This window comes from Rattus norvegicus, chromosome 7 (genome assembly GCF_036323735.1).
Source record: "Rattus norvegicus strain BN/NHsdMcwi chromosome 7, GRCr8, whole genome shotgun sequence".
Classification (NCBI taxonomy): Eukaryota; Metazoa; Chordata; class Mammalia; order Rodentia; family Muridae; genus Rattus; species Rattus norvegicus.
In genome coordinates this window covers 123,494,622-123,520,495 of record NC_086025.1, presented here as the reverse complement: position 1 = coordinate 123,520,495, position 25,874 = coordinate 123,494,622, and the positions used below count along the sequence as shown (strand labels likewise).

General features: G+C 40.4%; 1 protein-coding gene across 4 annotated transcripts in view; it reads left to right on the top strand.

Moving 5' to 3' along the window:
• The window catches only part of Cpne8 (copine 8), a 174,197-nt gene extending 148,565 nt beyond the window's left edge, over window positions 1–25,632 (top strand). Inside the window, exons 13-17 of one of the 4 annotated variants that reach the window (XM_063263951.1) lie at window positions 4,794–4,921; window positions 13,021–13,123; window positions 14,547–14,604; window positions 16,173–16,246; window positions 23,926–25,632. In XM_063263951.1, the coding sequence (XP_063120021.1) occupies window positions 4,794–4,921; window positions 13,021–13,123; window positions 14,547–14,604; window positions 16,173–16,246; window positions 23,926–24,114 (552 nt within the window). In that variant the 3' untranslated portion in view covers window positions 24,115–25,632. Of the gene's footprint in view, window positions 1–4,793; window positions 4,922–13,020; window positions 13,124–14,546; window positions 14,605–16,172; window positions 16,247–19,632; window positions 21,311–22,628; window positions 23,062–23,925 lie in introns of those variants that run through there. The other 3 variants (NM_001108750.1, XM_039079639.2, XM_063263950.1) reach the window with 3 other exon arrangements.
• The last annotated feature ends 242 nt before the right edge of the window (window positions 25,633–25,874 follow it).

Genomic DNA, 25,874 nt, shown 5'->3' with positions numbered 1-25,874 from the left:
GAACACAGAGTAGCTGTCTTTCCACTACCAAAGGAGGGAAGGTTGTGACCTTGTAGTTTCATTTCCAGAGGTGAAGAAGAAAGAGTTCCACAGAAATACCAGCCCCCGTGAAAAGGTGAAAATACTGATCATAAAAAGTAGCTTAGAACTATCCGAGTTTGTAAGTGTTCCCTTAAGGCAGATATATAATACACTTTCTTCTATGCCTAAAATCAGTAATGAGTTTTAATTTTAATTAGCTTATCCCTTCCAAGGGAAAAGAGCATCATGAATTCTTACTTAAAAGAAGATAAAATAGGTCAGCTCAGAGCTGGACAGATGGCTAAGTTAGAAATGCGTTTGCTGTGAAATCACGAGGACCTGAGTTCAAATCCCTAGACCCCCATGTAAGTAAAATCACTAACAGAGAGCTGGACCTAGGGGTATACCCATAATCCCAGCACTGCCCATACACACTGAAGGATCCCTGAGACATTATAGCCAGCCAAGCTAGCAAGGAATGGTGATTTCCAGGTTCTTCAAGATGTAGAAGATAACTAGTGTCACTATCTGACCCAGACACATGCGCATGCACGCGCACGCGCGCACACACACACACACACACACACACACACACACAGCCACACACACACACACAGCCACACATTCGCACAATCTAGGTAACCTCCAATTAATATCCAAACCACCATTTTGTGTTAAATGGTAAACTTGTGTGTTTTAAATTTTAGATATGCTAAATGTTAATGTCATAATGAAGATACCTTTTATTATCTTACTATAATCTTTTCATTTGTTCCTTGATATTTAAATACATGTTTACAGTATATGTTAACATATGCACACCCACTCCCCTCTTCAAATCCCCCCATATCAACATGTCCCTCTCAACATAGAAGAAAATTGACTGTCCCTCCCTCAGCAGAAATCACTGCCAATCGCTCCTCGGTGAGCTTTGTGGTCTCTCTGTCCTCCATGCTGGAATGTTGACTGGCTTGACCTTGTGAAGGTCTTGTGCTGGCAACAGCAGTTGCTCTGAGTTCAGGAGTGTAGTGGTCCTGTTAAATCCAGAGAATACTGTCTTGCAGAAGTCCTGCCCCCTCCCACCCCTAACCTCTGGCTCTTAAAATCTTTCAACCCCTCTTCTGTTTGGTTACCTTAGTCTTTGGGGAAGGATATTTGATGTGAATGTCTCACGTAGGACTGAGCCATCTCTAGTTCCTTATTCTCTGCACTTTGGCCAGTAGACAGTCTCTGGATCAACCACTGTCCTCTGTGGTGTGCGGGTGGTGGGAGAAGAAGCATCTTTGATGAGGACTGAGAGCTGCACCAGTTTGTGGGGATAAAGATAAATATTTAGAAGGAAATTTAATATTATGTCTATTTAACCAAATAATGGGAAGTAAGCTCTCTCTGAGGGCCTGTGACCTTCCTGGGTTATGGACCAGGTTTGTAGCAGCAGGTATGAAGTCCCCTCCTGCAGAGCAGGCCTTATTTTTTTTTTATTGAATATTTTATTTATTTACATTTCAAATGTTATTTCCTTTCTGGTTTTCCCTCCGCAAACCCCTTATCCTATCTTCCCTCCCCCTGCTTCTATGAGGGGGCTCTCTCACCCATCCACTTTCACCTCCCTGCCCTGGCATTTCTCTATACTGGGCCATTGAGCCTTCCCAGGACCAAGGGCCTTTCCTCCCATTGATGTCCGACAAGGCCATCTTCTGCTACATATGCAGCTGGAGTCATGAGTTGCTCCACGCATACTCTTTGATTGGTGGTCTAGTCCCTGGGAGCTCTGGGGATCTGGCTAGTTGATGTTGTTCTTCCTATGGGTTATAACCAATCAAAAAGTAGGTGGTTACATCCATAAGTGTAATACCACTATTACATCAATGGGTATATCTTATCAAGCCCATTGTTACAGTAGCTTGCAGAGTTCACAGCCAGATAGTAGTGGGAGATTGTGTTTGCACTCTCTGATATAAAACAAAACAAAAAACAAAATAAAAAAACTAACCAAAAGGGTCAAAGCCAGGTTCTCCCTATCAGAGAGACTGTGTAGCATTTGTTTTACTGGGTGGTGGTTTTAAATTAGTTCTGTTTGTTTATTTTTTTTTCCTTTCTGTATTGGTCACGCTTCTGATTCTGTGAAAAGACACCGTGATCCAGGCAAGTTAGAGAAGAAAAGATTTATTGGGGGCCTTACAGTTCCAGAGGGAAAGGAGTCCTTCACTATATCATGGTGGGGAGGCATAGCAGCGGGCAGGATCATGCTATAGCAGCTCCCATCTTAAAATGTAAACAGAAAGAGGAGACTACAAAATGGGAATAGCGTGTGGCTTTTAGAGCCGACCTCTAGTGACATACTTCCAACATGGAGGCCACACCTCCTAAGCCTACCCGAACAGCGCCACCAATGGGGGACTGAGAACTTGAGTATAGGAACCTATAGGGGACATTTTTATTCAAACCCTTGCAGTTTTAAAATACTGTATAAGTGTTAATTAATTAAAATGTTAACGAAACATAAAACCGAGAGGGAAGAGTGAGAATAAATCCCTTTGTTCATAAATAATAAGACTGAAGGTGTTAATCACATCTGACTTATTGTCTAAGCTTCCCCGTCTTTGCAAAACATTGGCTGTGTCATAAACGGTGACATGAAGGGATTAAAGGATCAAGTCCTCAAGTCAGACTCCCAAGAGTCACGGTTTCTATCTCCCTGGCGTTGTGTGACCTTGGATGAGCTAACAACCCCGTGTTTCCATTTCTCTGTGTGTTAAGTTTAACAGCACGCTGCTAACATTTTAACTATTAACGTTTTATACCCCGACCCTTCAGTATAAAAAAATTCAATAAACTTCAGTTGTAAATGATCTATTTATCATTTATCTACAACAGTGACTTATTCTGATAGTCTAGGAAATAGGCATGAATACTAGAATTACTGATGTTTAATATGTTTAAATTATCAATGTTTAAAATTATAGTTGTTATCTATAATTTTATGTACACTATACCCCACTTTCAGAGATGAAGCTAAAATATCCTTTCTTGAGAAGGATGTTCTTTTGTGGCTCAGTCTTAGCAGATAGGGTAGAGGACAAACCACGCTGAAGCTACAGAGGCTTTGTCCTTCTCTCTTCGGTTAGTCATCCTGGGGACGTTGGCTGCCATGTCATTGGAAACACCCCTATGGCGCATCCATTTGCTTTTTACTTTAGCTCATGTCAGGCTTTCTGACGGCTTCAATCCTACCTGGCACAGCATCATGCACTCCAGAACAAGCTACAGAACAGGTTACCTCAGCTGCTCTGGAATTCTGCATAGATAGGAGACCATGGAGATTTCTGTTTAATAGAAAGGAGTAAATGATGTAGAAACTTTTAATCCCAATCTGGAGTTTCTACTCCAGTTAAAACACACACACACAACTTTTATATTTACAATAAGCCTTAATCAGCACAAGAGCTGGGCAGATATCTACACTCTATGCTATTGTGTTTATTTCCCAGCCAATGATACCATTAGAACATTTGCTTCATTTCCTCTGGGCTGCTCTTGACCCACTCATATGGCCATGCTTCCTCCTCCATTCACCTTCTTCTCCTCTTCTTGGTTCTCCTCCAACCCCAAGCCTGGGAACCCTAAACCCTGTCTGTATCTCTTCTGCCCAGCTATTGGCTGTTGGCATCTTTATTCATCAATCAGAAATAACTTAGGGGCAAGGTCCATAGTGTCACTTGGGACTTTCTCATCTCCGGGACAGCCAGGTCTTGGGGCCCACACACTTAACATTACAATGCATAACAAAAGACCAAACTTCAACCGGGAAAGCACTAGAAACCCAATAGATAAGAAATCAGTAATTAACATGGTCTTACTTGAATAGCTTGAAAAGTGGACCAGGAATTAACTTCGACATTGCCTGGGCACGGGTAGTGTGAGAAAGAATGTTCGACTGGAGAGATGGCTCAGCCGTTAAAGGCTAAGCTCACAACCAAAAATATAAGAGGAAGGAAGGATGTGGTCTCCATACAGACACTGTTCCTGGAGTAAGGACTTGTTACTAACCAGCTCCATTCACTTGAACTACATGGATATCCTCTTTGAATCTTTTTCTTGTTTTTCTATTTCTCATTTCGAGCTATATTTTTTATGACCCTTACTCTAGGCATGGTAAGATGGCTGTGCCCTGAAAACTGTATACATAGCAAATATTTTGCTTTTTTTCCGGTTTCCAAGGGAAACCAAGTTGATAACATTTATTTTTTTTCCTGATTGTAATACATGATTACTACCTATATTAAATTGGGAAAATATAGACTATGTTAAGGATATGGAGTGAAAAATGACTAGATACCTAGCCATCCAGAGATAAATGCAATTATCAATTTTCTCCTTTAGATTTTAAATAAAATGTGTGCAAAAATTTATGTGGAAGTGAGATACCTTTGATTTTATAATGTCTAATGTGCTTCTCTGGTCATTTTGAATTTTACACCCTCTCCTCAAATTGTGTGTGTATGCGTGCGTGTGTGTGTGTGTGTGTGTGTGTGTGTGTGTGTGTGTGTATGTGTGTGTTAGATCTTAATATTATGATCAGTGTAATATCTATTGTTGAGAAATTAATTCACTAGTGACAGGGGGTTGCTACTAGAAAACTTTAAGTTCAAATCATCTTTCTGCATGTCATTGTGTATTAATTTATCTTTTTAGCTGGTTTTCATGCAGACTAATTGTTTTGTTGTTGTTGTTTTTGCTTTTTAACTTTTTTGCCCATAACTTTCTACAAGAATGGCAACCCTCAGAATCCTTACTGTGACGGCATTGAAGGAGTCATGGAAGCTTACTATAGAAGTCTGAAATCTGTGCAGTTGTACGGGCCAACCAACTTTGCTCCCGTAATAAACCACGTAGCAAGGTGAGTAGAGAGCAGGGGAGGGGTTTGTGCTAGTGCAGGTTGATGTTCAGGGTTGTGTGGAAACTACCCCATCGCTGCTTCAAAATTCCAGGATCAATGAATGTATTTACTGCTCGGTGCCTCTACGAAAGGTAAGGGGTAGATGTGAGGTGGTCACCACCAAGTAATCAGTAATACTTTACGGAGAACTTCACACAAGTTCATTTTTTAATTATTTATTTATTTGCCTATTCGTTTACATTCCAAATGTTGCCCCTCCCTCTCGGTCCCCTATCTCAGAGCTTCTTCCCCAACCCCTTCTCCCTTCACTACTGAGAGAGTAGCTCTCCTCCGTATCTCCCTACCCTAGGGCATCAAATCTTTGCAGGATTAGGCATATCCTCTCCTACTGAGGACCTGGTAGCCCTCTGCTACCTATGTGCATGAGGCCTTGGACCATCCTGAGTATGCTCTTCGGTTGGTGGCTCTGTCTCTGGGAGCTCCCACGGGTCCAGGTTAGTTGACATGGCTGGTCTTCCTATGGAGTTGCCATTTCCTCGAGGGCCTTTGAGTCTTCCCCTAACTCTTCCACAAGGGTCCCAGACGTCTCTCGAATGTTTGTCTCTGGGTACCTGCGTCTGTCTCAGTCAGCTGCCGGGTAGATCCTCTTAGAGGGCTGGTGTGCCGGGCTCCTGTCTGCAAGCACAACATGGCGCCATTAATAGTGTGAGGGAATGGTGCCTGCTGATGGGATGAGTCTCAAAGCGGGCCAGTCACTGGCCAACTGTTCCTTCAGTCTTCGCTCCATCTTGTAGGTAGGACCAATCTTGGGTTAAAAGGTTTGTAGGTGGGTTCGTGTCCCCGTCCCTCCACTAGGGGTCCCTGTCAGGCTACCGGAGGTGGTCTCTTCATGTTCCCTATCCCCACTGTTGGGCGTATCTGCTAAGATCACCTGCATTGACTCTTGGGAGTCTCCCTCATCCAGGATCTCTGGAACGTCCTAGAGAATCTCCCATCCGTCCCCCACCCCATCCAGCAGCTACATATTTCTACTTATTCGCTTATCCCTCTGAGACACTCTCTGTCTCTCCCCTGACCCCGCCTAACCTCACCCCACTAATGCCCTGGCCATTCCTTCCTCACCTAGGTCCCTCCCTTCCTCTAACTCAGGAGAAACGTGCACCAGGCTGTGTGAGGACCTGTCCTTTCCAACCAAAGAAAGTGCTTTCTTTGAAAATACATGTGAATTGCAAACACATTTAATGGCAGTCTCACAATGTCTAACTCGTTCATATCAGTGTCACGTCCTGTGGTGGCCTAAAAATAGTGAGACGATCCCATTAAGATGTGAAGCACTTTCTTTCTGAGATATGTGGGGCATGTTCTTATAACCTCGCTGGTGTTAATGTAGAAGCTAATTTTATAAATTCCCAGAACTCTGCCGGTAGATAGTACATGTTACTGAAAGAAGAATTTGCCTGTGACTCAGACTGCCCGTTCCGGAAAAAAAAAATGTAAAAACATAAACTCTGTTTATACATATTGATGTTTTATTAGTATGGAAATGAATTTTGGTTTTTCACTACACGTGACCAGAAAATGAGCATGCTTTACTTCACATGGGGTACGGAAAAATACGCAGACTATCTCAGCAGTCAGGGTTGATCCGGGAGTGACTAAAGATGTACGAGACTCTTCTCTGTGGTGACTCTTTGTCGGGGACTTCTCAAACACTTCCTTCAATGATTTCTGTTAACGTAAAATATCTGCATTTCGGCCTCATTTGTTCATAACAACAAACACTGGTTTTTAATGGAGTGGTAATTAATTTCTGCCCCCTTTTCTCTGTTTCTCCATGGTGTGCTACATACCCTTCTGTTCCCAAGCCATCCATGTCTCAATCAACTATTGGGTCATTATTTATAATTTGAATTTAAGTTGCTGATAGAAGGAATGTTTCACTTTAAATCATCCTAGTGTATTGATGGCTGCCAAGAAAAACAGGATCAAAGACATTGAGGGAAAAGAAATTTAATTAATTCCCTGACACAACCACGCACAAAAGTTTTTAATAAAAGAAACAGTGAAAATTTATGACAGAATTTATTTTATATGGATTCATGCCCACTGTTATAAATATGCTAATCAGTACTTATGAATCAGTTCTGTGTTTTTTTGTCCCGGTAACACAAAAGTTAAATTTAGATATAAAAAAATTTTATATGCTTCTCCACTTCTATTTAAAGCATAGTACTGGACTAGGGAGATATAAAGTACTTGCTGTTCATGTACATATGTGGGCCTGAGTTCTAACCTCTAGAACCATGATTCGTGTCGGCAGCCCCAGTGCTAAGGGTGGGATTGAGAGACTAGAGGATGCTTGGAGTTCATTGGGCAGCATCCTAGCTAGACCAGTGAGCTCTAGGCTCAGTGAGAGATTCTGTGTCAAAGAGGAAATGTGCCAAATGAGTTAGGTGACACGTGACATCAGTTCCTGACCTCCACTCCACTTCCACAGGTGAGCACACCTCGCTCACACACACCACATGCATGCAAAGCAAAATGAGACGGATTAAAGTTCAACACAATAAAACAACGCTTCTACAGTTTCTGCAACAAGCTATTGTCATTCCTACGTGAAGCTCGACACTTGCCAAATCTCAAACACAGAAGTTACTGTTAGCAAAATGTTTCAGCTCCTGTATTTAAAAATACGCCACAATCTAATCATTATTTAATGTTATACTTAAAATGGAAGAAAACAGACAAAGGTAGATTTTTATGACCTTTTCTTTCTAGGACAGTAAGAACTCCTATCTCACCACTTTTTAATATAAATGTCTTAAAATGCTTTTCCCATTTTCTTTACCTTTAAAATTATGTTTAATTTAGTTCTAATACTTTTTTAAGATAGGTAATTTCTGGCTGATCGAAAATCATTGTCCAAAAGCTTCATCCGCTGAAAGACAAAACTGTTTGATTTTTTTGTTCAAAGCCTAGTTAACGTGTGCATAAGCTCCACTCCTGTAAAGGTTGAATATTCCTTCTCTAGTGAATGCATTTCAACAGGAGATAGGCCCAGCATCCCATACCAAAAATTAACACTCAGCAAGGGCTAAGTGGCAACTGGGATGGATGGACTCAGCTGCTAGAGTGCTTGTCTAATATACACGAAGCCCTCTGTATATCCCCAGCATCCCACGAACTGAGTATGGGGAACATTCGTGTAATCGTAGCTCTTGGGAGAGGAAGCAATAGTTCTGAAGGCTTAGGTAATTAATACTCAGGTGCATAGCGAGTTTGAGGCCAATGGAGATACAATACACCATATCTCCAGAGGTGGGGAAAGGTGTCTCCTGGCTGATTTCTGATATGCTAGTATCAGATGTCCCCATTCGAGCCTGTTTGTACCTATGTCGGAGCAAATACGTATCCGTATCGTCTGTTTGCTTGCGGTATCCTTCAGGAGTTCCCTGCGTGAGCGAAAGCTTGGCTGTTATAATATAATATCTGTCGGCATTTTTAATTCTTTTTGAGGAATAGCAATTCTGTACAATTGCTCAGTTTTTGACCGATTTCTAGGTATCAAATTGGATTTGAGATAATAATGGGTTGTCAAAAACACAAAATAGGAAAGCGCAAAGAAATCAAATTCACAGCATTTATGGTTCTGTGTCCCTTTGGACTTCACGCGCCCTGCTTCCAATTCCATGCACGCCCAGAGGTTTTTACAAAGTAAATTTCAAGGTTGTTTCATACACCATAAAAAATACATCTCAACATCTCTTGATGCCTTACGTATATCTAAATAAAAGCGCCTTAACCCGACATCAGAAGGTTCCGGCCTCTAGCTACCATCCCACTAGTCTAGCCCCGTTCCCCTCACAGAGAACCACTGTCATCGCTTTGATTCTGCCACGTCCCCCACACTTGTTCACAGTGAAATTCCTGTAACCCCGCTCCATTTTCAATCCATCATCTTTCTCTGTTTGTTTGTTTGTATTCAACGGTGAGAACATTGTAGGATCTAGATAACTAGTTAAGTTTACTTTTCACTTGTTAGATGCTGACATTTTTATTTCGGGGCTTTCCATAACTAATCTCAAAATCATTTGAGAAATGCGTCCTGTTTTGATCCCTTCCATCTGTGCGGACATTTCCAGACAGTGAAATCAGAGTGAATCAGGAATCGTTGCTGAGACGATGGCATCTCTGGCAACAGCCTCCGTGCCGTAGCACAGATTGACTCTTGTTCTTCACTGGAGCTCCAGGAGGCACCAGCATTGCTGTGCAGATACAACATACATGTGCAATGACCATTCATGTGGACTAAAACCCAGTAACCACAATAACCAGACCCAAAAAAACACGCGTTGCTATATCTTGCACCTTTGACTTTAGGCTCCGCCACGGAGGTTAAAAACACGCAGAAGGCTGGAGAAGTCGCTCGGTGGTTAGAACACTAGCTGCTCTTCTAGAAGACACGGGTTTGATGCTTATCACACACATGGTAGCTCAAAACCATTTCCCACACCAGTCCCAGTACAGACGATGCCTATTGTCGGTATCCTCAGTGCATAGATACATAGACAGGCAAGATATCCATACACATTAATAGATAGGTACATAGATAGACAGACAGACAGACAGAGTACACAGACAGGCAAGACATCCATACACATTAATAGATAGGTACATAGATAGACAGACAGACAGACAGAGTACACAGACAGGCAAAACATCCATACACATTACATAGATAGGTACATAGACAGACAGACAGACAGAGTACACAGACAGGCAAGACATCCATACACATTAATAGATAGTACATAGATAGACAGACAGACAGACAGAGTACACAGACAGGCAAGACATCCATAGACATTAATAGATAGGTACATAGATAGACAGACAGACAGACAGACAGAGTACACAGACAGGCAAGACATCCATACACATTAATAGATAGGTACATAGATAGACAGACAGACAGAGTACACAGACAGGCAAGATATTCATACACGTTACATAGACAGACAGAGTACACAGACAGGCAAAATATCCACACACATTACATAGATAGGTACATAGACAGACAGACAGACAGACAGACAGACAGACAGACAGACAGATGTACACATACAGTCAAAATATCCACCCACATTGGATAGATAGGTACATAGACAGGCAGGCAGGCAGGCAGACAGATTTACATAGACAGTCAAAATATCCATACACACTAGACAGATGTGTACATAGACAGAGACACAGACAGACAGACAAAACAATAAACACAGATGGAAACAAAGCGCGCTTCCCCGTTTTTGCACAGTCTCTTGCTCACTTCATCACAGAGGCAGTTTTGGGTGGCAACTTTGCAATGTAGAATTTTCTCATTATGAAACGTTTAAATGTGTGTCTCCCTTTACTCAATATTAAGAAGAGGGCCCAATCCATTGTAAAATATGATAATCTAATTACTCAACCGAAAAGTGCCCTAGTCCATTTCTTTTTTCTTCATGCCTGCTGCGTTCCTTGGAGCTAACAAAAAGCTAGAAGAATACTTCACAAATCTGAGTGAGCCATTTCTGAACTTTTATGTAAAATTCACCAGGAACCAGGAAAGAAACGTCAGATGGATATACTTAAACTCCGTAACTCTGACAAAGTTAATTTTCCTCTCAGATTTATCATAGTCATATTAACATATAAATTATACATTGGCTGTACTCCAGAACAGGTAGTGATATGGGCTTTAATAAGAGTTAATTATCCAGTTCACTGAAGGCTCCATTAGGAAGGAAACTTCTGTAATGTAATTTTATCTACAAGCCCATGTCTCCTTGTCACTTGAAAGGAGCCTGGAGTGTGGCTCACCAGAAACTTCCTTCTCCATACCGCCTGTAAATATATTAATTATTTTTATCCTAAGTATTTTACAAAGAGGCCAAATTAAAAAGAATAGTAGTATGAGATTGATTTTGTCTGAAATTGAAACTTACTCTTCAAGTAAAAGACGCAATTATAGAGCAAATGACACAGAAATAGAGTAGTTTTCAAAACATTAATTTTCAGTTAGTATTTTGATTAAGTGCTACAATAAATTGGTCAGCTCTCATAGAAAATATAATTTACAGTAATTTTAAGTTTACCAAGCCTTTCAAACATGCTCGCACTTTCATAGCATTAGTTATAAAGTGTTAAAATTTTCTAAGTATTATAAACGGCTGGGTTTCTATGGATTTTAAGATGGACGACAAACTACAGAGACGTTTTAGGTTTGCTGTGATCTGCTTCGGCCGTCATCCCCCTCTCTTCATCCCGTGAGCACAGCCTGTCTGCTGAGTGAGATTAAGTCATTCAGAGTTGGAGTTTACATTCATAAAACTCCACTTCTGCAATGTGCTAGCAGGCTTCCATTTTTAGCAGCTTTGATTTGTCTAAAATAGAAAGAAGTGAGCTTCTAGAAGCTTTCCTATTGCTATTTCCATCACATTATACCTCACACTAATCACACAAAGTATAAAACTTGAATTATACTTGGTAATAGATGCTTTTTCTTTTTTTAAAGATATGACTGTTCAGATATTAAATACTGAATTCCAGCTGGAAATTTTAAGATTGTGGGTTTTTTTTTTTGTTGTTGTTTCATTTTTTAAGTAGAAAGGATAATGGGTTTCTCTGTTTGGGGTTCTCCATTGCTTGTCTTGCTGCCATACCGATGTGGAATCCTTGGTGTTCATGGTCAGTTGCTTCTACGAGTGTCAGTGAGTGAGCTCTGTCAACACCCACTTATAAATAGCACGAGTAGATACTAGTTTCTTTTGTACCTAAGAAACTCGCAAATATTCTTAGTCATATGATTTCCAAATCAGCTCCGATAGATTGTCAGCATCCAAACTGTTCAAGCAGGTCAGTTAGGGTCCTTCATGGTGGGAGTAATTTCTTTGGCCACCCAATACATCTTTTAAATCATTTTTTCTGTGGTCTGGTTAATTTTTTTAGAGACGCAGGCCCAAGTCTTCTTGTTTCCTTCCCTGTCTCCTAAGAGCTCTGGAAGACTCACTCATTACTGGACATGAACTAGTTTATGTGGCCAGCTCTAGGCCAGAGAGAAAGCCCACACATGTGTGCCAGTATGCATACACACACACACACACACACACACACACACACACACACACACACACTTGTGCACACATGCACGTACACACACATACTTGTGCAAACTTGCACACATACATACTTGTGCACACATGCATGCACACACACATATATACTTGTGCACACATGCATGCACATACACATACATACTTGTGCACACATGCATGCACACATACATATATACTTGTGCACACATGCATACACATACATACTTGTGCACACATGCATGCACATACACATACATACTTGTACAAACATGCACACACATACATACTTGTACATACATGCACGCACACACACATACATACTTGTGCACACATGCACACTTAGAACTGTGAAGGCGTTTTCTTTTTATTGAGGTGAAGGCTCAGTGATGTATAAAAGGATTGTTTCAGTGTGTACACGTCAGTGACATTTAATGTATTCACAGTGTTAAGCAGGTGATGACCTGTGTGCAGTTCAAAGTAATGATTTAACCACTGCTTAAATTTACAAAATGATGTCATATGCACTGAGTACCATGCATACAATTAATACACATAATGACAAATGCTAACATTAAATATTACGGTGACAATTTTCAGGAAAATCAAGTTCTGATGACTTAATTTTTGAAGAGCTTAAACATTATACATTGCTGTCAGAATAGGTCTTTTTTTCAAACCTATATCCAAATATTACTTTTTACCAAAAAAAAAAAATTCTGATATCCTTTGTTAATGAAACCACTTCTGAGGCAGACAGCTAAATGTTTCGGTGTCCTGACAGGCACCAACACTGTAGTTAATTTTGTTTGTCATTTCAGAAAAATATGTACATAAGTGTGTATACCAGAGGCTTCCAGTGTAGGCATAAGTATTTTCTCGATAGTAGAAGGCTGGTTTGGCTACGCCGTACACATCTGGAGGTCCTCGTGTCTCACATGCTGCTCTTATCTTCCTGTTGTTTTGTAGATATGCATCCTCTGTAAAAGATGGCTCCCAGTACTTTGTGCTCCTCATTGTGACGGACGGCGTCATCTCAGATATGGCTCAGACTAAAGAATCCATAGTAAACGTGAGTAGTGCCGGGGTCTCCCCACAGTACCACTTGGGTTGAGAATGAAGCCTATTTTTTCTCGGTTGACTTCACCGAGAAACAGAATGGCCACACCATTGAAGATGATGCCATCCTTAACTTATCCAGAAACAATTACACACTTAGACCAGCACATGAGGACAGGAGGGGAGAGATTTCCTTCACTCATAAGATTTATTTGTTCTCTAAGCAGTAGACTGGTTTGTACTCATGCACACTCTTAAGAGCAGGACCTGTCGTGTCCTAATATTCTGGCTCCTTGGAGATGCTGTAGTCACTCTTTCCTTCTGCACTTGGTTTAAAGCCTCCTGTGCATTAAAATCCCGGGGGTGTTTAGTTAGTGATGTTATTATCTCCTTTCAAAAATTAGCTATAAAGTCTAGGCTTAAAATTACGTCAGTTTACCAATCTTTTCTGTGCCTACCATTGGCATTGTTTGGAATAGAGTAATATCTAATTAAAAGCGATTTGAATAGATGGGTTGCTTGTCAGACCTCACAATTTTAGTAACAGAGAAATATATAGGAGAAAAAAAATCAGTACATGCAGGGAACACTTTTTTGCCTACACATACGCTGAATTTCTGTTTCCTTTCTAGTGAGCACTATTAGTTTTCACTTTGGTTTAATGACTTAATGATTCATAATTAGGTAAAAAGTGACACAGCACTAAGAAAGAGTTGTTTATAGCCCACCAACTCCCAGCACAAGATGTTCCCTCTGTGTGTGCTATGCGCCTGTTACTGATTCTAAGTGTTGAAGTTTTAAAGAATAACATTTATATGTATTATTTGTGTATATGTGTATGGACAGGCATTTACAGTGCACACGTGGAGGTTAGAGGACAATTTGAAAAAGTCAGTTCCTTCTTCTATCATGAGTCCCTGGGTTCATCCGTCCATCAGGGTCTGTAGTAAGAGCCGTTAGGACTGAGCCATCTTCCCAGCCCCATCTCAGGACCTTAAATAGAATCTAATTTAAGTGCTTTATATGGTGAAACCCGTGTTGTAACATCAAATATTCAGTCTCAACAGCTCGTCGATATTGAATGCATAAATGAATAACGTTAAACATAGCTTAGTTACCATGTGTTTGCACTTGCTAATTCGCTGTACGAGTTAGTTCTGATAATAATTCACCCTGATAATTACTTCAGATAACAATTTGAATATGTCATTAAGAACTGTCTTAATGAGCATCTGTGAAAATGTCAGAAAAATCAGGAAATGATTTTCTTTTTTTTAAGCTTTTTTTTTAAATATTGGTATTTCAAGGACTGGCAAATAAAAAGTAAAAATAGCCAGATTCAAAGTCTGCAGAAATGTTTATACGCATTTTCTTTTCTTTTTCTCTTAAGAACTAAATGTCTTAATTAAAATCTAATTATGGTTTTCTTCCTAAAGGCCTCCAAGCTCCCCATGTCAATAATTATAGTAGGTGTTGGCCCTGCAGAATTTGATGGTGAGTGGCAAGATTTCAGTGGTATTCTTGTGGCATTACACTTCTGTCAGCTTGACCTGTGCTGGAGAGTATGGCTGAGTTTATGTATAATGTCCTTATCTGTATAAGTATAGCTCGTGCACAAATTAAAAGACCACCATTGAGTAAGACACCTCCCTCTAGTTTGTACATTAATTGAACAGTCACCTCTGACCTTTTATTAAAGTTTGTACCTCAAAATACTATGTAAGACTGACAGAGAAATTGAGACTTGGTCTGTAAGGCCAAGAACATTCTAGGGACACACATTTTGTGGGTGAAGAATGTTGGCAACTTTCAAAGAACGGCGATAAGTTGATGGATCGTTTTGTTGCCAGCTGAAACACTAACATGAGCACAATATGCTAATTGAATGTGAGCCCAGCCTCTAGTTAGTTGATAGAATTATCTTTATAAACAGAGAACCCCACCACGGGAAAGAACAAAATTCAATGGCAGTGGAACTGATCTGATTGACTATAAAAATGAGCCCAGATGATACTGGAAATTATTTGTTTCAAATATGTGAGCATACCCAAGAATAAGGTATTGGCATTATTCTTGGTAGAACACACACATTTTCGAGAATTAAGGCATATACTGTGTATACAGGCAAATCTGTTAATTATAATTACTAGTAGTGCTTCAGCCAAAACATTGACTCATGAACATATGTAGAAAGATAAATCAAAAACAGTGTTTCCCAACCTAAATTCATTACAGGGACTGAAGGGAAGATTGCAGTTGAAGATGGGGCTCTAGCTGAGCAGTGCTCTAATTTCTGGGGCCTCTTTGGAGTCTGTTGATTGTCCTGTGTGGGAAAAATGAATTTTCAGTAATAGAATTACACTTCAAGCCCAAGCCAGTTCACTCATACAATTAATTATTTAGAGAATTCTCACAGCAAACTTAATAAACTCTGGGAGATCTTTCTAATTGCAGCATCAGACATCAGCAGCTGCTCTCTTTGGACAGGATTTGTGAATACCAGCTGTGGCAGCCAATGTTGAAATTATTTCTCAACTCGCAGAATTATCATCCATCACAAAAAAACATACTTTATCTGGGACCCGAATAAATGCCACTTTGTTTTTGCAGTGATCTATGAAGTAAAACGTGGGCAGTGTGGGCTTGAAATGTCAGCAAGTGTGAGGTTCAACTTGAAGATAGTAATTGCAGCTGTTTCTCAGATTAGAAAAATATTAAAATTGATGGGTTTAGCGCCACATGCCCATTTGATCATTTAAGCATAAGCCCAGGTTTAGATCCTGTGGGCTGTTAAATGAGATGGAAAGATAGAATCAGAGCGCTCTCCCCAGTGCACTGACTCCTCTGACTTCCAGGGAGTCATTCATACTCATGGCTCTCGTCAGCAGTAGATGGTGTACTCCATAGGCTGTTTGGAGACAATGGTTAAAGAAATGAAGATTGTCGGCCCCTTCCTGGGACGTCACAGGGGTGTCCTGCTGCACACATACCTAGTGATTTCTTGGTTCACAGTTTGATTTCACTACATTGTATTCAATTAACGACTGTATTTCCTTTTCAAGCAATGGTTGAACTGGATGGGGATGATGTGAGAGTTTCCTCCAGAGGGAAATATGCCGAAAGAGACATTGTACAGGTAAGGATTGAAATAAACGTTGTCTGTCTCCTTCGTTGAGAAGAAGCAACTTGAATGGCAATTAGGAATGCTGGGTTCCATTAGCTTAGTTGGTCTCTTGTCTATGAGGTATACCTTAAACATCAGGGACTAGAATCTGTATGGAATTGCTTTTTCTTCTGTCTCAGGTTCACTCTATGTAAAGAGCAAGTATCAATAGTTATCTTTTCCTAATCTACTCTTATGAGAAATGTTGATCATGATCTTTAGTAAAACAGGAAGCTGTAAACATATTAGTCTTCATGTAGATGGACCACTTAAAAACATGCTATATACAAAAATAAACTGTTTAATAAAACATTTAAAAAATTATAACCATTGTTAGAATTTTCTAGGATTACGGTTGGAAACGTGAAAACATGCGTGTTAAAACTATATATAGAAATGAGCTGTACATAAATGAATTTATGGTCCATGGCATATAAATGATTTATTATCTACAAATTTTACATGTAGAAAATGTTTGAGAAAATTACTTAACTAAGTATGGCCTGCTGTTTGGGGAGCAAGAAGAAGAAAACGATCAGTTAACAATTGTCACTGTGAGAAGGGAGTTAGTACAACCAAATCTATGCATGCTTTACTTAGAGTGTGTGCGTCTTTTAAGATGCAAAAGAGGAAGGATTTTGTGATATATGCCTTCTTAAGGAGGCAGCAGTCAAGCCTCAGTCCATTTAAGGGCGTGGTATGCACATTTTATGGGCACAAACAGTGGTCACCAATATGATTTCTAAATAATTTCCTGTATGCTTACTCCTAGTGTAACTACTGTAAAAACTACAATTTGGCATCCCATAGAACGGGATGCAAATTCTAACTTGTGATAACTTGGACAAACTAATTTTCTATGTTCTGAGCGATGAGCAGCCTTGTGAAGTGACGTGAGACAATCTACATAAAATGTGTCCCTGACGTACATCCCAGGAGTAGCCAAACAAAATGATGATTAGTATGATTATGGGGAGAAAATGCCACAAGCTGATAAATACCAGGATCGTGGTGTCTCTCTGTGCTAGAGAACTTGATGCTAAACTCTATTGGGTTTGATCTGCAGCAATGCAATAAAGAAATAATAATTCCTAATCATTAATAGTACTAATTAGAAATACTAAAAGGATTGTAAATTACTCCTCCCAAATCAATAAAATTACATCTTAACACCAAGACAATTTTACTATAATTGTTCTAAAAGATAAATAAATATGATTTCAACTTCTCTACGAGGCATAAGGTAAAAGGCACAAACACATAAAGTGAATAATTCAGCCAAAAGTAGCTGAGGAAGAGGCCGTGGGGATGCATCATTTAAGTGTCTCACGGTGCTCATCTCCATAATTAGACACATAATTATTTGCCTTAACCTCATCATCATAATGATGGGTCCAAGTTATTTTACTTTATCTGAAAGCCCTACATAATGTCCAGCCCACACTTTCCAAAAATCAAATCACTGAGAGGAAATTCATATGTGAAGGACTTCAGGATGTGCTCTGTTGCCATGGTGAAGCTTCTTTATAAAATCAACAAGGGAATCTCATAGCTTGTTCCGTCAAAATGAGTGTTTGAGAGAGGCAACACAACGTTATCCCTGAGGAATCAAGGCTGGTCACCTCACCAAAACTTCTTTTTAAAGGGCCATTACTTTATGCTGTTACCACAAAACCATACCTATTGACATTTGTGAAAATAAGAACTGCCATGTCTCCCAATGGACTGGTGGCAAAGGGATACTGACTGAGATTAGGCCCAGATGGTCCATGAAAGCACAGTGGGTAGGCTCTTCTAGCCTCGTCTATTGTCGGTAGAGTCCAAGCTCCTTTGTCTTTGATTTTTCTCTGAGGTTGTAGTATGCATAAAACTCTGTGATCCATTGGCCTAAGTTCATTCAGATACAAGTTACGTATTTAGGGAAATCTCCTCTTTTTGAAAACCCTAGTTTCTGAGGCAAGTCTATCACGACTGTGGCACTGAGAAATCAAACTTACCTTGAGAGAGACTCAAGATTTGCCACATAAACCCCAACTTTAAGAAGAATGAAGGAGTCTTAAAGATACTAAACAAGAGATTGACATGTACCCTGGAATTAGGAGCCCCTGGATGAAAACGTCTTTTCTTACATTTCTGAATACAGGGAGGGGACTTTATACACTCCTCTAATTTCACAGACAAGTTCCTAAATTCACCTTTGCAAAACGCATTCCAGTCATATCCATGAATCATCTCTCCTTACCACCTTGAATCACATTATGGATCTGCTCTCAAAGTTTTCCATGTTCTGCTGAAATATTTGTAGATCGGTTATTTATATGGAAACATTGAGTGTTGCCAACAGTAGGATAATATTTTGTATCTTCCATTGTTCAAAAAAAATAGTCTGAACAAGCCAGTAAAATAGCATCAGAAGGCAGAATAAATGCTGTGTAGGCTCTGGTTTTCTTGCAGACTATTTTACTCTTAAGCTGATCAAGTTATTAGATACATTACTAATAAATCCTCAGGTCTCTCAGTTTGGAAAAATGAAGGCTATATCTTACAGAATGTAGCTGATATTCAGCTGGAAGTTGGGGACAGTAGTTTGACGTTTTCTTATGTTGTCAGGTATTAAGCAGCTTCTGCATTTGCGCAGAATATTTGAGTCTGTTACATGCTCTACATAGGTCTAGGCAGGCTAAGACCCGTAGCATTTCATCACTGACCCCTTAGTTAACATTATGACCGACACTTGATTACTATATTTTTTTAAAAGTAAATCTCATTTCAGTTACTTCTTGCCCATAATCCCCAGCTGACCAGCAGAAGCCAGAAACTAGATGCAATCCTAAAATGTCTTAGACAATTCTTTACTGCTCATCTGGGCCACATAAACGTCTCCACAGCCTGACCTCAGTTTTCCTCTTTTGCTAAACACACTGAAAGCCACATCCTGTCTGTCTTTACAGCACACACTTCCTTCTAGTCTGCCTTGTCATTTAGCTGGGTCGCTCACCTTTCGCTGGTGCAGGTAGAAGCCCTCTGCCTTGAACTGTGTCCGTCCCCCTTTCTTTCGCTCCACTCCCTTCCATATGAAACAACTACCATCCAAGAGGGAGAATTAAGTAAGCCACACAGAGTTATTTTGACTATAAATCAAGTTCTGATTCCAAAATTGACTTCTATCATAATATATCTCTATACTAACATAAAATTCTGAGCAGCCATCTTTCCACATAACTGTAGAATCTGACATGTCAGAGTCAGAGGCAACAATGACTGGTGCTTGGCCTTGCTAAGTTAAACTTTCTTTTATTTATTTATTGATTGATTGATTGATTGATTGATTGATATGAGTACACTGTCGCTGTCCTCAGACACACCAGAAGAGGGCATCGGATCCCATTACAGATGCTTGTGAGCCACCATGTGGTTGCTGGGAATTGAACTCAGGACCTCTGGAAGAGCAGTCGGTGCTCTTAACCACTGAGCCATCTCTCCAGCCCCTAAGTTAAGTTTTCTAAGCTTCAGTTTCCTCTTCAGTCAAATTAATATAACATATTATATTTAATCCCTAAGCAGAAACCATCTCACTGCTAGGTACCAGCACAGTGTCAGTAGGGCAGGCATTTTGCCGGTCTTTAGTTTATAGCAGCTGTGCCTTGATTTGACCGTCTTGCGTGAGATCGTATCCCGTTTACCGGGAGACTCTGTCTTGTATTTACAGTAGGCAGGATGAGTTCCTGCAGTGCTTATTTTCATAGTTCAGTAGATACAGAGGATGCTTGTTGTGCTATGACTTGTCCATTGCATTACATGCAGTGCCATTTTTCCTGGCTGCATGAAGCTGCCGGCCAGCCTTTCGTTTCCTTTAAAAAAAATTAAATTATATTTCCCACTAAAAGGGACATAAGAGCCTTGAAGTCTTAGACTTGAAAACGCACGAATGGAGTTCTACCCTGTAGACAAATCAAACGCAATTGAGTAGACATCAACTAAAAGCCAACTGGCCTGAACACGTTCAAATTTGTTCTCACAGATAGGCAAACACATTCATCCGGAGCAGCTGTGAGGAATGTCCCTCCACACCGGGGACATGACATAGGGGAAGAGTCGAAAGAAGACACGGAACCCCACGCATGTCATGTTTTCTGCAGAGCAGAATACTTAACACCCACGTCCACTGTATTCGCTGTACCGATAGGTTATGTCAGCACACTGTGGACAGTGCTTTCTTAACGTACCTGTTTAAGGCTCTGAGTTCAGAGATGGTGGAGTGCCTTTACCATATGTGGGGATTGGTTTTGCTTTATTTATTTTCTTAACCAAATGTCCCCAGCTGAGTGTTCGGAAACGAGAGATTAGATCATAGAATAGAGGGTGATCTGAGTAGCGAAATGTCAGGGTCGGAGGATATGGGCAAAACAACTAAAGGATCTTTTGCCCTGAGAGCTGTCAAGTTGATGTGACAAGAGGTAATGACAGTGGGGAGCTGTTGGCATTTCCCTGCTTGCTGACAATGTACCTGGCAGCGGGATGGAAGAACAAATGCCCCTCGGGGAAACATTGAGATAATTCAGGATTAGCAAGTAGAAAGCTCTCAGCTTTTTTTCCTACTCTCGACATACTTTCATGATGAGTGAAAACCCTATTGGTAGCAATGACTTTCTCTGACAGGGCTCTCCACTGGGGCTCGGGTGACATATCAAAGGGAGTGGCTATCTAAGAAACTTGAGTTAGAAAGGATGAATTTTAATCCAGGGATAAAAATCTTACGTGTATTTTGTTGTTGTTTTATTCATTGTTTATAAACAGGCTCCTAAGAGTTCTGATACTTCTAGAATAGGGCAAAATTCTCAAAACCCAAGCTGAAGTAAAAGAGCTTAAGAGTACAGAAGAAACTGATAAAAGACAGGAAACCCATTTGTTTGCATGCTCCAACTGGAAGCCCGTTAAAATGCAAAGCCGGAAGCCAAGATATATATGGGAAGGACCTGTAGAGAGGTGTGTGTGTGTGTGTGTGTGTGTGTGTGTGTGTGTGTGTGTGTGTGTGTGTGTGTAATTATAAAAATTAAAAGGATAAAATTAAAAGAAAAAAATCCCTGACATAATATTATGAGACAAAGAACCAAAGATACCATTGAGCTCCTTTTGGGGGGGGGGCATCTACTGCTGGGCACACAGCCTACCCTAAGCATAGTTTGTTTCCCCACTGAGACTCCCTTGAGGAAAACAAATTTTTTCCTTGCAGGTGGTTAACGATTGAGGATAGCATCTAGGTTAAGGATGGAAGCCTTTGTCCACGTCTTCTCTCTGCTCTAGGACACCATCTGGTATAGACCTGTGCAAGCCCTGTGCGTGTGCCCACAGTCTCTATGAGTTAATGAGGAGAGGTGGGCAGGAGCAGGAGGAAGCGCAGAAGGAGATAACACAGTAATCAGGATACATCGTATGAGGAAAAAAATACATTTTTAATAAAACAGAAGTAGAAAAAATGCCAATAAAGCATGTGGTGAATTAAGTTGTATGCATGTCTATACACATATAACAAATAGGACATGCATAAGAAAGCCCATGCTAATAAAAAAGTAATTTTATCTTCAGAGAGAGAGAGAGAGAGAGAGAGAGAGAGAGAGAGAGAATAAGCCTGTCTTATAGTGCTCGCTAAAAAGGCTTAAATGTTTTTTTAAATTAAAAAATTAAATTATTTTAATTATTGATTTAGATTAAATGAGAGAGAAAAACAGAATTTGCCTTGTTTCTTTGCACCTCCAAGTTTTTGTTTACAGTGACCTCTGGCCTTTAGTGAAGAAATGGGACTTATACAAAGTCATTACAAAGTCATGCCCTCCCACGCTCTCCTCATTAAGGTTGAACACAGTGTGAGCTTTCTCTCCTGTCCTGGCTTAGCAGCCTTCAGGGGTGAGCGAAGCCTTCTGTCTGTCACGTGTCTGAAAGCTGAGTTAGAGTCTGTAGAAAGTGAACGGAGCAGAAGCGGTTGCTCGTGCCATCAAAATTACACCCGCTATTCGGTCTTCTCTCTTTTTAACCCATTTTCCTTATAGCAGCTGGGTTGTTTTGAGTGCACAAATAAGAGTTGAATTCTTGAAGTATGCTTTGAATAATGGCTCCCATCCAAAGAGAGTTTTCAGAACACGTTTGTCAAAGTTACACTACAATATGAAAAGGGGATGTTCTTGGTCTCTCTGAAAGAAAGACATTTATTTAAACACACACACACACACACACACACACACACACACATATCTATATATACACACATACATACACACACATTTATACATAAATCCTATATGCAGAAATTATTCTCATCCTAAATTAATTACGTCTTCTCTCTTCTTTTTATTTCAAGGCCGAAGACTGATGTGCTTATAAACTAGTCACATCCTGAATTATTTCAACATTTCCAAGCTGCTTCCAGAATTATTCCTTATAGAGAAATTGAACTGCTGTACTCAGTACTACTGTGTTTATTAACTAAGTTACCGTTCCAAATGACAATGGACCCGGACGGTCCCTTGGCCGAGCACACAGGTGTAGAACTGATAAGGGCTGCTGTATAATGGTTAGATAAAGGCAAAGCAATGACATTTAAATATGAAAATAATCATATCATTCCAGTAAGAATGATTCCAGTATGTCATGCTGAGATCTTTTGCGTTCACAAATCACACACGAGTGTATGCTGTCCTGGGGTCCAAGTTCCCACCGTAGGTACTGTGTGCTTTTCCTATTTAAAAGTTAGGGTGTGATGTTCTCACTACAATTAAATATAATGTGTTTAGGACTCCTCAGTTATGTGTGCTGTTTTCTATGTGGAAAAATGTAAGATCTCTCCATTTTCCACATTAGCTAACTTTTATATCAAAACCGTATCAGGCATGGGCTAGCATTACTTGACAGGAAAATAGGCTCCGTAGAAGTTAAATGTCCCCGGATGTTGGGCTTCAGTTAGGAAGTGCCCCAAAGCAAGGCACAAGGAGAGAATCGCATCCTCTTTGCTAAACGCACATTATGAGGATCTGATTGCTGTGATAGTCAGATGTAGTGACAAATATATTTTAAAGGTAGGATGTGTATTGATCATCCGGGGCACTCGGGATTCTCCTTGTTGCTGGGACAACATACTCTGACACGAAGCAAGTATGAGGAGGAGAGGATTTGTTGGGTTTATAATTTCAGGTCAGTTTCGTCTCTGATGGAAGTCCGGCCAGGAATCCAAGCAGGGATTCTGCTTGCTGGCTCAGTGTCTGGGTCACTCAACCGGCTTCCCCACACAGCCTAGGAACGGTACCACCCACGGTGGGATGGGTCCGCCCACTTCAATCCTCAATCAAGAAATTCCTTTACAGCCGTGGCCGACGGCCAATCTCATTTGGGCATTCCCTCATTTGAGACTCCCTCAGATGGCTCTAGGTTGAGTCAAATTGGCAGCCGAAGATGAAAATAAGCCAGACATGGTAATGCACACCTGATATCCCCAAACTGAAGCGGGAGAATCCCAGGCTAGCGAGATCCTGTCTCGAAAACCACTCGCAAAAGTAAAATGTTGAAAAAAGAAATTTTACTATCCGCACGTGCCGTTTTTCTGTCTGTCAACATTAATAGCTGAAAGTTGTAAGAATCATTTTTTTCCCCCTCTGTTCTAGTTTGTGCCATTCAGGGATTATATTGACCGAAGTGGAAACCACATCCTGAGCATGGCTAGACTGGCCAAAGATGTCTTAGCTGAGATCCCTGAGCAGTTCCTCTCCTACATGAGAGCCAGAGGAATTAAGCCATCGCCCGCACCTCCGCCCTACACCCCTCCCACACACGTGCTGCAGACGCAGATATGACCGCATCCTGATGCCGACGTCCCTCACACGCCAGTCAGAACTGCGAAGCCTGTTCTTTGATCCTGGTGCTCTGCTATGAACCAGGGAAGGGGACTTTCTCAGCGTGGTTTCAGCAGTACTGGGGAAAATGTGCTTTCTTGGATCCAAAATTAATTCTCTTCCTAAACCAAAACTGTAAATATGGTTGTTGCATGAGCAACCGGGGAAATAATGGTTTAAATGCTTGAAGCGAAGTAGAGATGTCTTCTCTAATTTTTGAATATATTTTTTTTGTTTTGTTCTCGACGGAATAGTCCATTTCCAATGTATTATTGGGAAAAAGCACAAGCTACGTTTTTAACACAAATGTTGTCCTTGACTGCTACATATATAGGCCGGCAGTCTCTGTGTCGATGTTTACACGTTACTACTTTTTAAATTTCAATACTTTTATAACTGTTCTTAAGACTAAGTTTTAAATATTGAATCCTTTGTCTTCTAAATTGCAATAGCTATAACCACAGGAGCAATATCTCTTTGAATGACTGTCTGGACACTTGCAGTATGAGTGAGGGAAGAGAAGGAGGTAGATCACTAAGGCAATCTCCTTCACGATTAATACCCGTCATCAGTTTTGGCCAATAGCGGGAGTTTCTATTTATAAACAGATGAGGCCCTGTAATATGCATCTTTTCATGGCCTTTGGGTTTAAATTTAGACTGCGGTCAATTTGTCTTTCGCAATGCAAACTAGAAGCAACAAACAGGCAAACATTGTGAACTGTTAATGCACAGAATACACGTTGTATCAAAACCACCATCCTTACGATGCTATCATTTAATGAGTAAAACCAAGACTGTAACTCCAAACCATGTAGCAGGTATTTTGAACCTTGTATTACGTTGTATCCTGTCTAGATATTTTAATTCAAAGGGATACTGCCTCTCTCGCTCGGGATTTGCGTTCTCACCCTCCCACCTCGACTCACGGGTTTCACAGGCTGAAGTCTCTTGTGAATCCTCAGTTCCACGTACACGACCCCGTGACTCAGCGCACAACACATTTGTGAAATAAACTCACCCCTGTGGCCCGACCTGCCTGTGTGTGAAATAGCCCACCCCTCCGCCCTGATCTGCCTGCTCACAATCAATTCTAAATAGTTTTCAATGTACAGTTTTTATACAAACTACAGTTTTGTGAAGTCATGTCTACATTTCTTTAGAACAAATGGCCTTAAATTCTCACAGAATTCCTGGAAATGATTGTGAATTGCCTTCAAAATACAGAAATGTGTATTCGTTGTTCTTTTCGTGTCAACGGTGTGACTGCTTTCTAACCTCTCTGCCTCCCCCTCTTTGCTACTTGGATTGGTCCTATTGTACGTGCTCTTGCCACAACTTGACCTTCGGTGACTTTTATAAGCATGAAACTGTTTTACTGGAAAAAAATGCATACTCCTCATAGCTAACAGGATCACAGTTCCGTAACTGTGATATGAACTGTCCATTTTTAAGTACCTATTAAAAATCTTTAAAAGGATAGCTGTCTTCTGTGTATTTCCTGGGAGTGGCGGAGTCTCATAATTACCTTTACTGATCCTAAACGTGTATGCTGGTCTATTTTATTAGCCAACACATTTCTTTTTTGTTTACCTTCATTCTTCAGCCCAAAAGACAACAGTCAATACAATCACTATTTGTTCCTTCTGGTCAAACATCAAGACATCAACGTTATTTTCCTTGTACTGACGAGAGTATGCCCTCTTGTCTAAACGATAACGC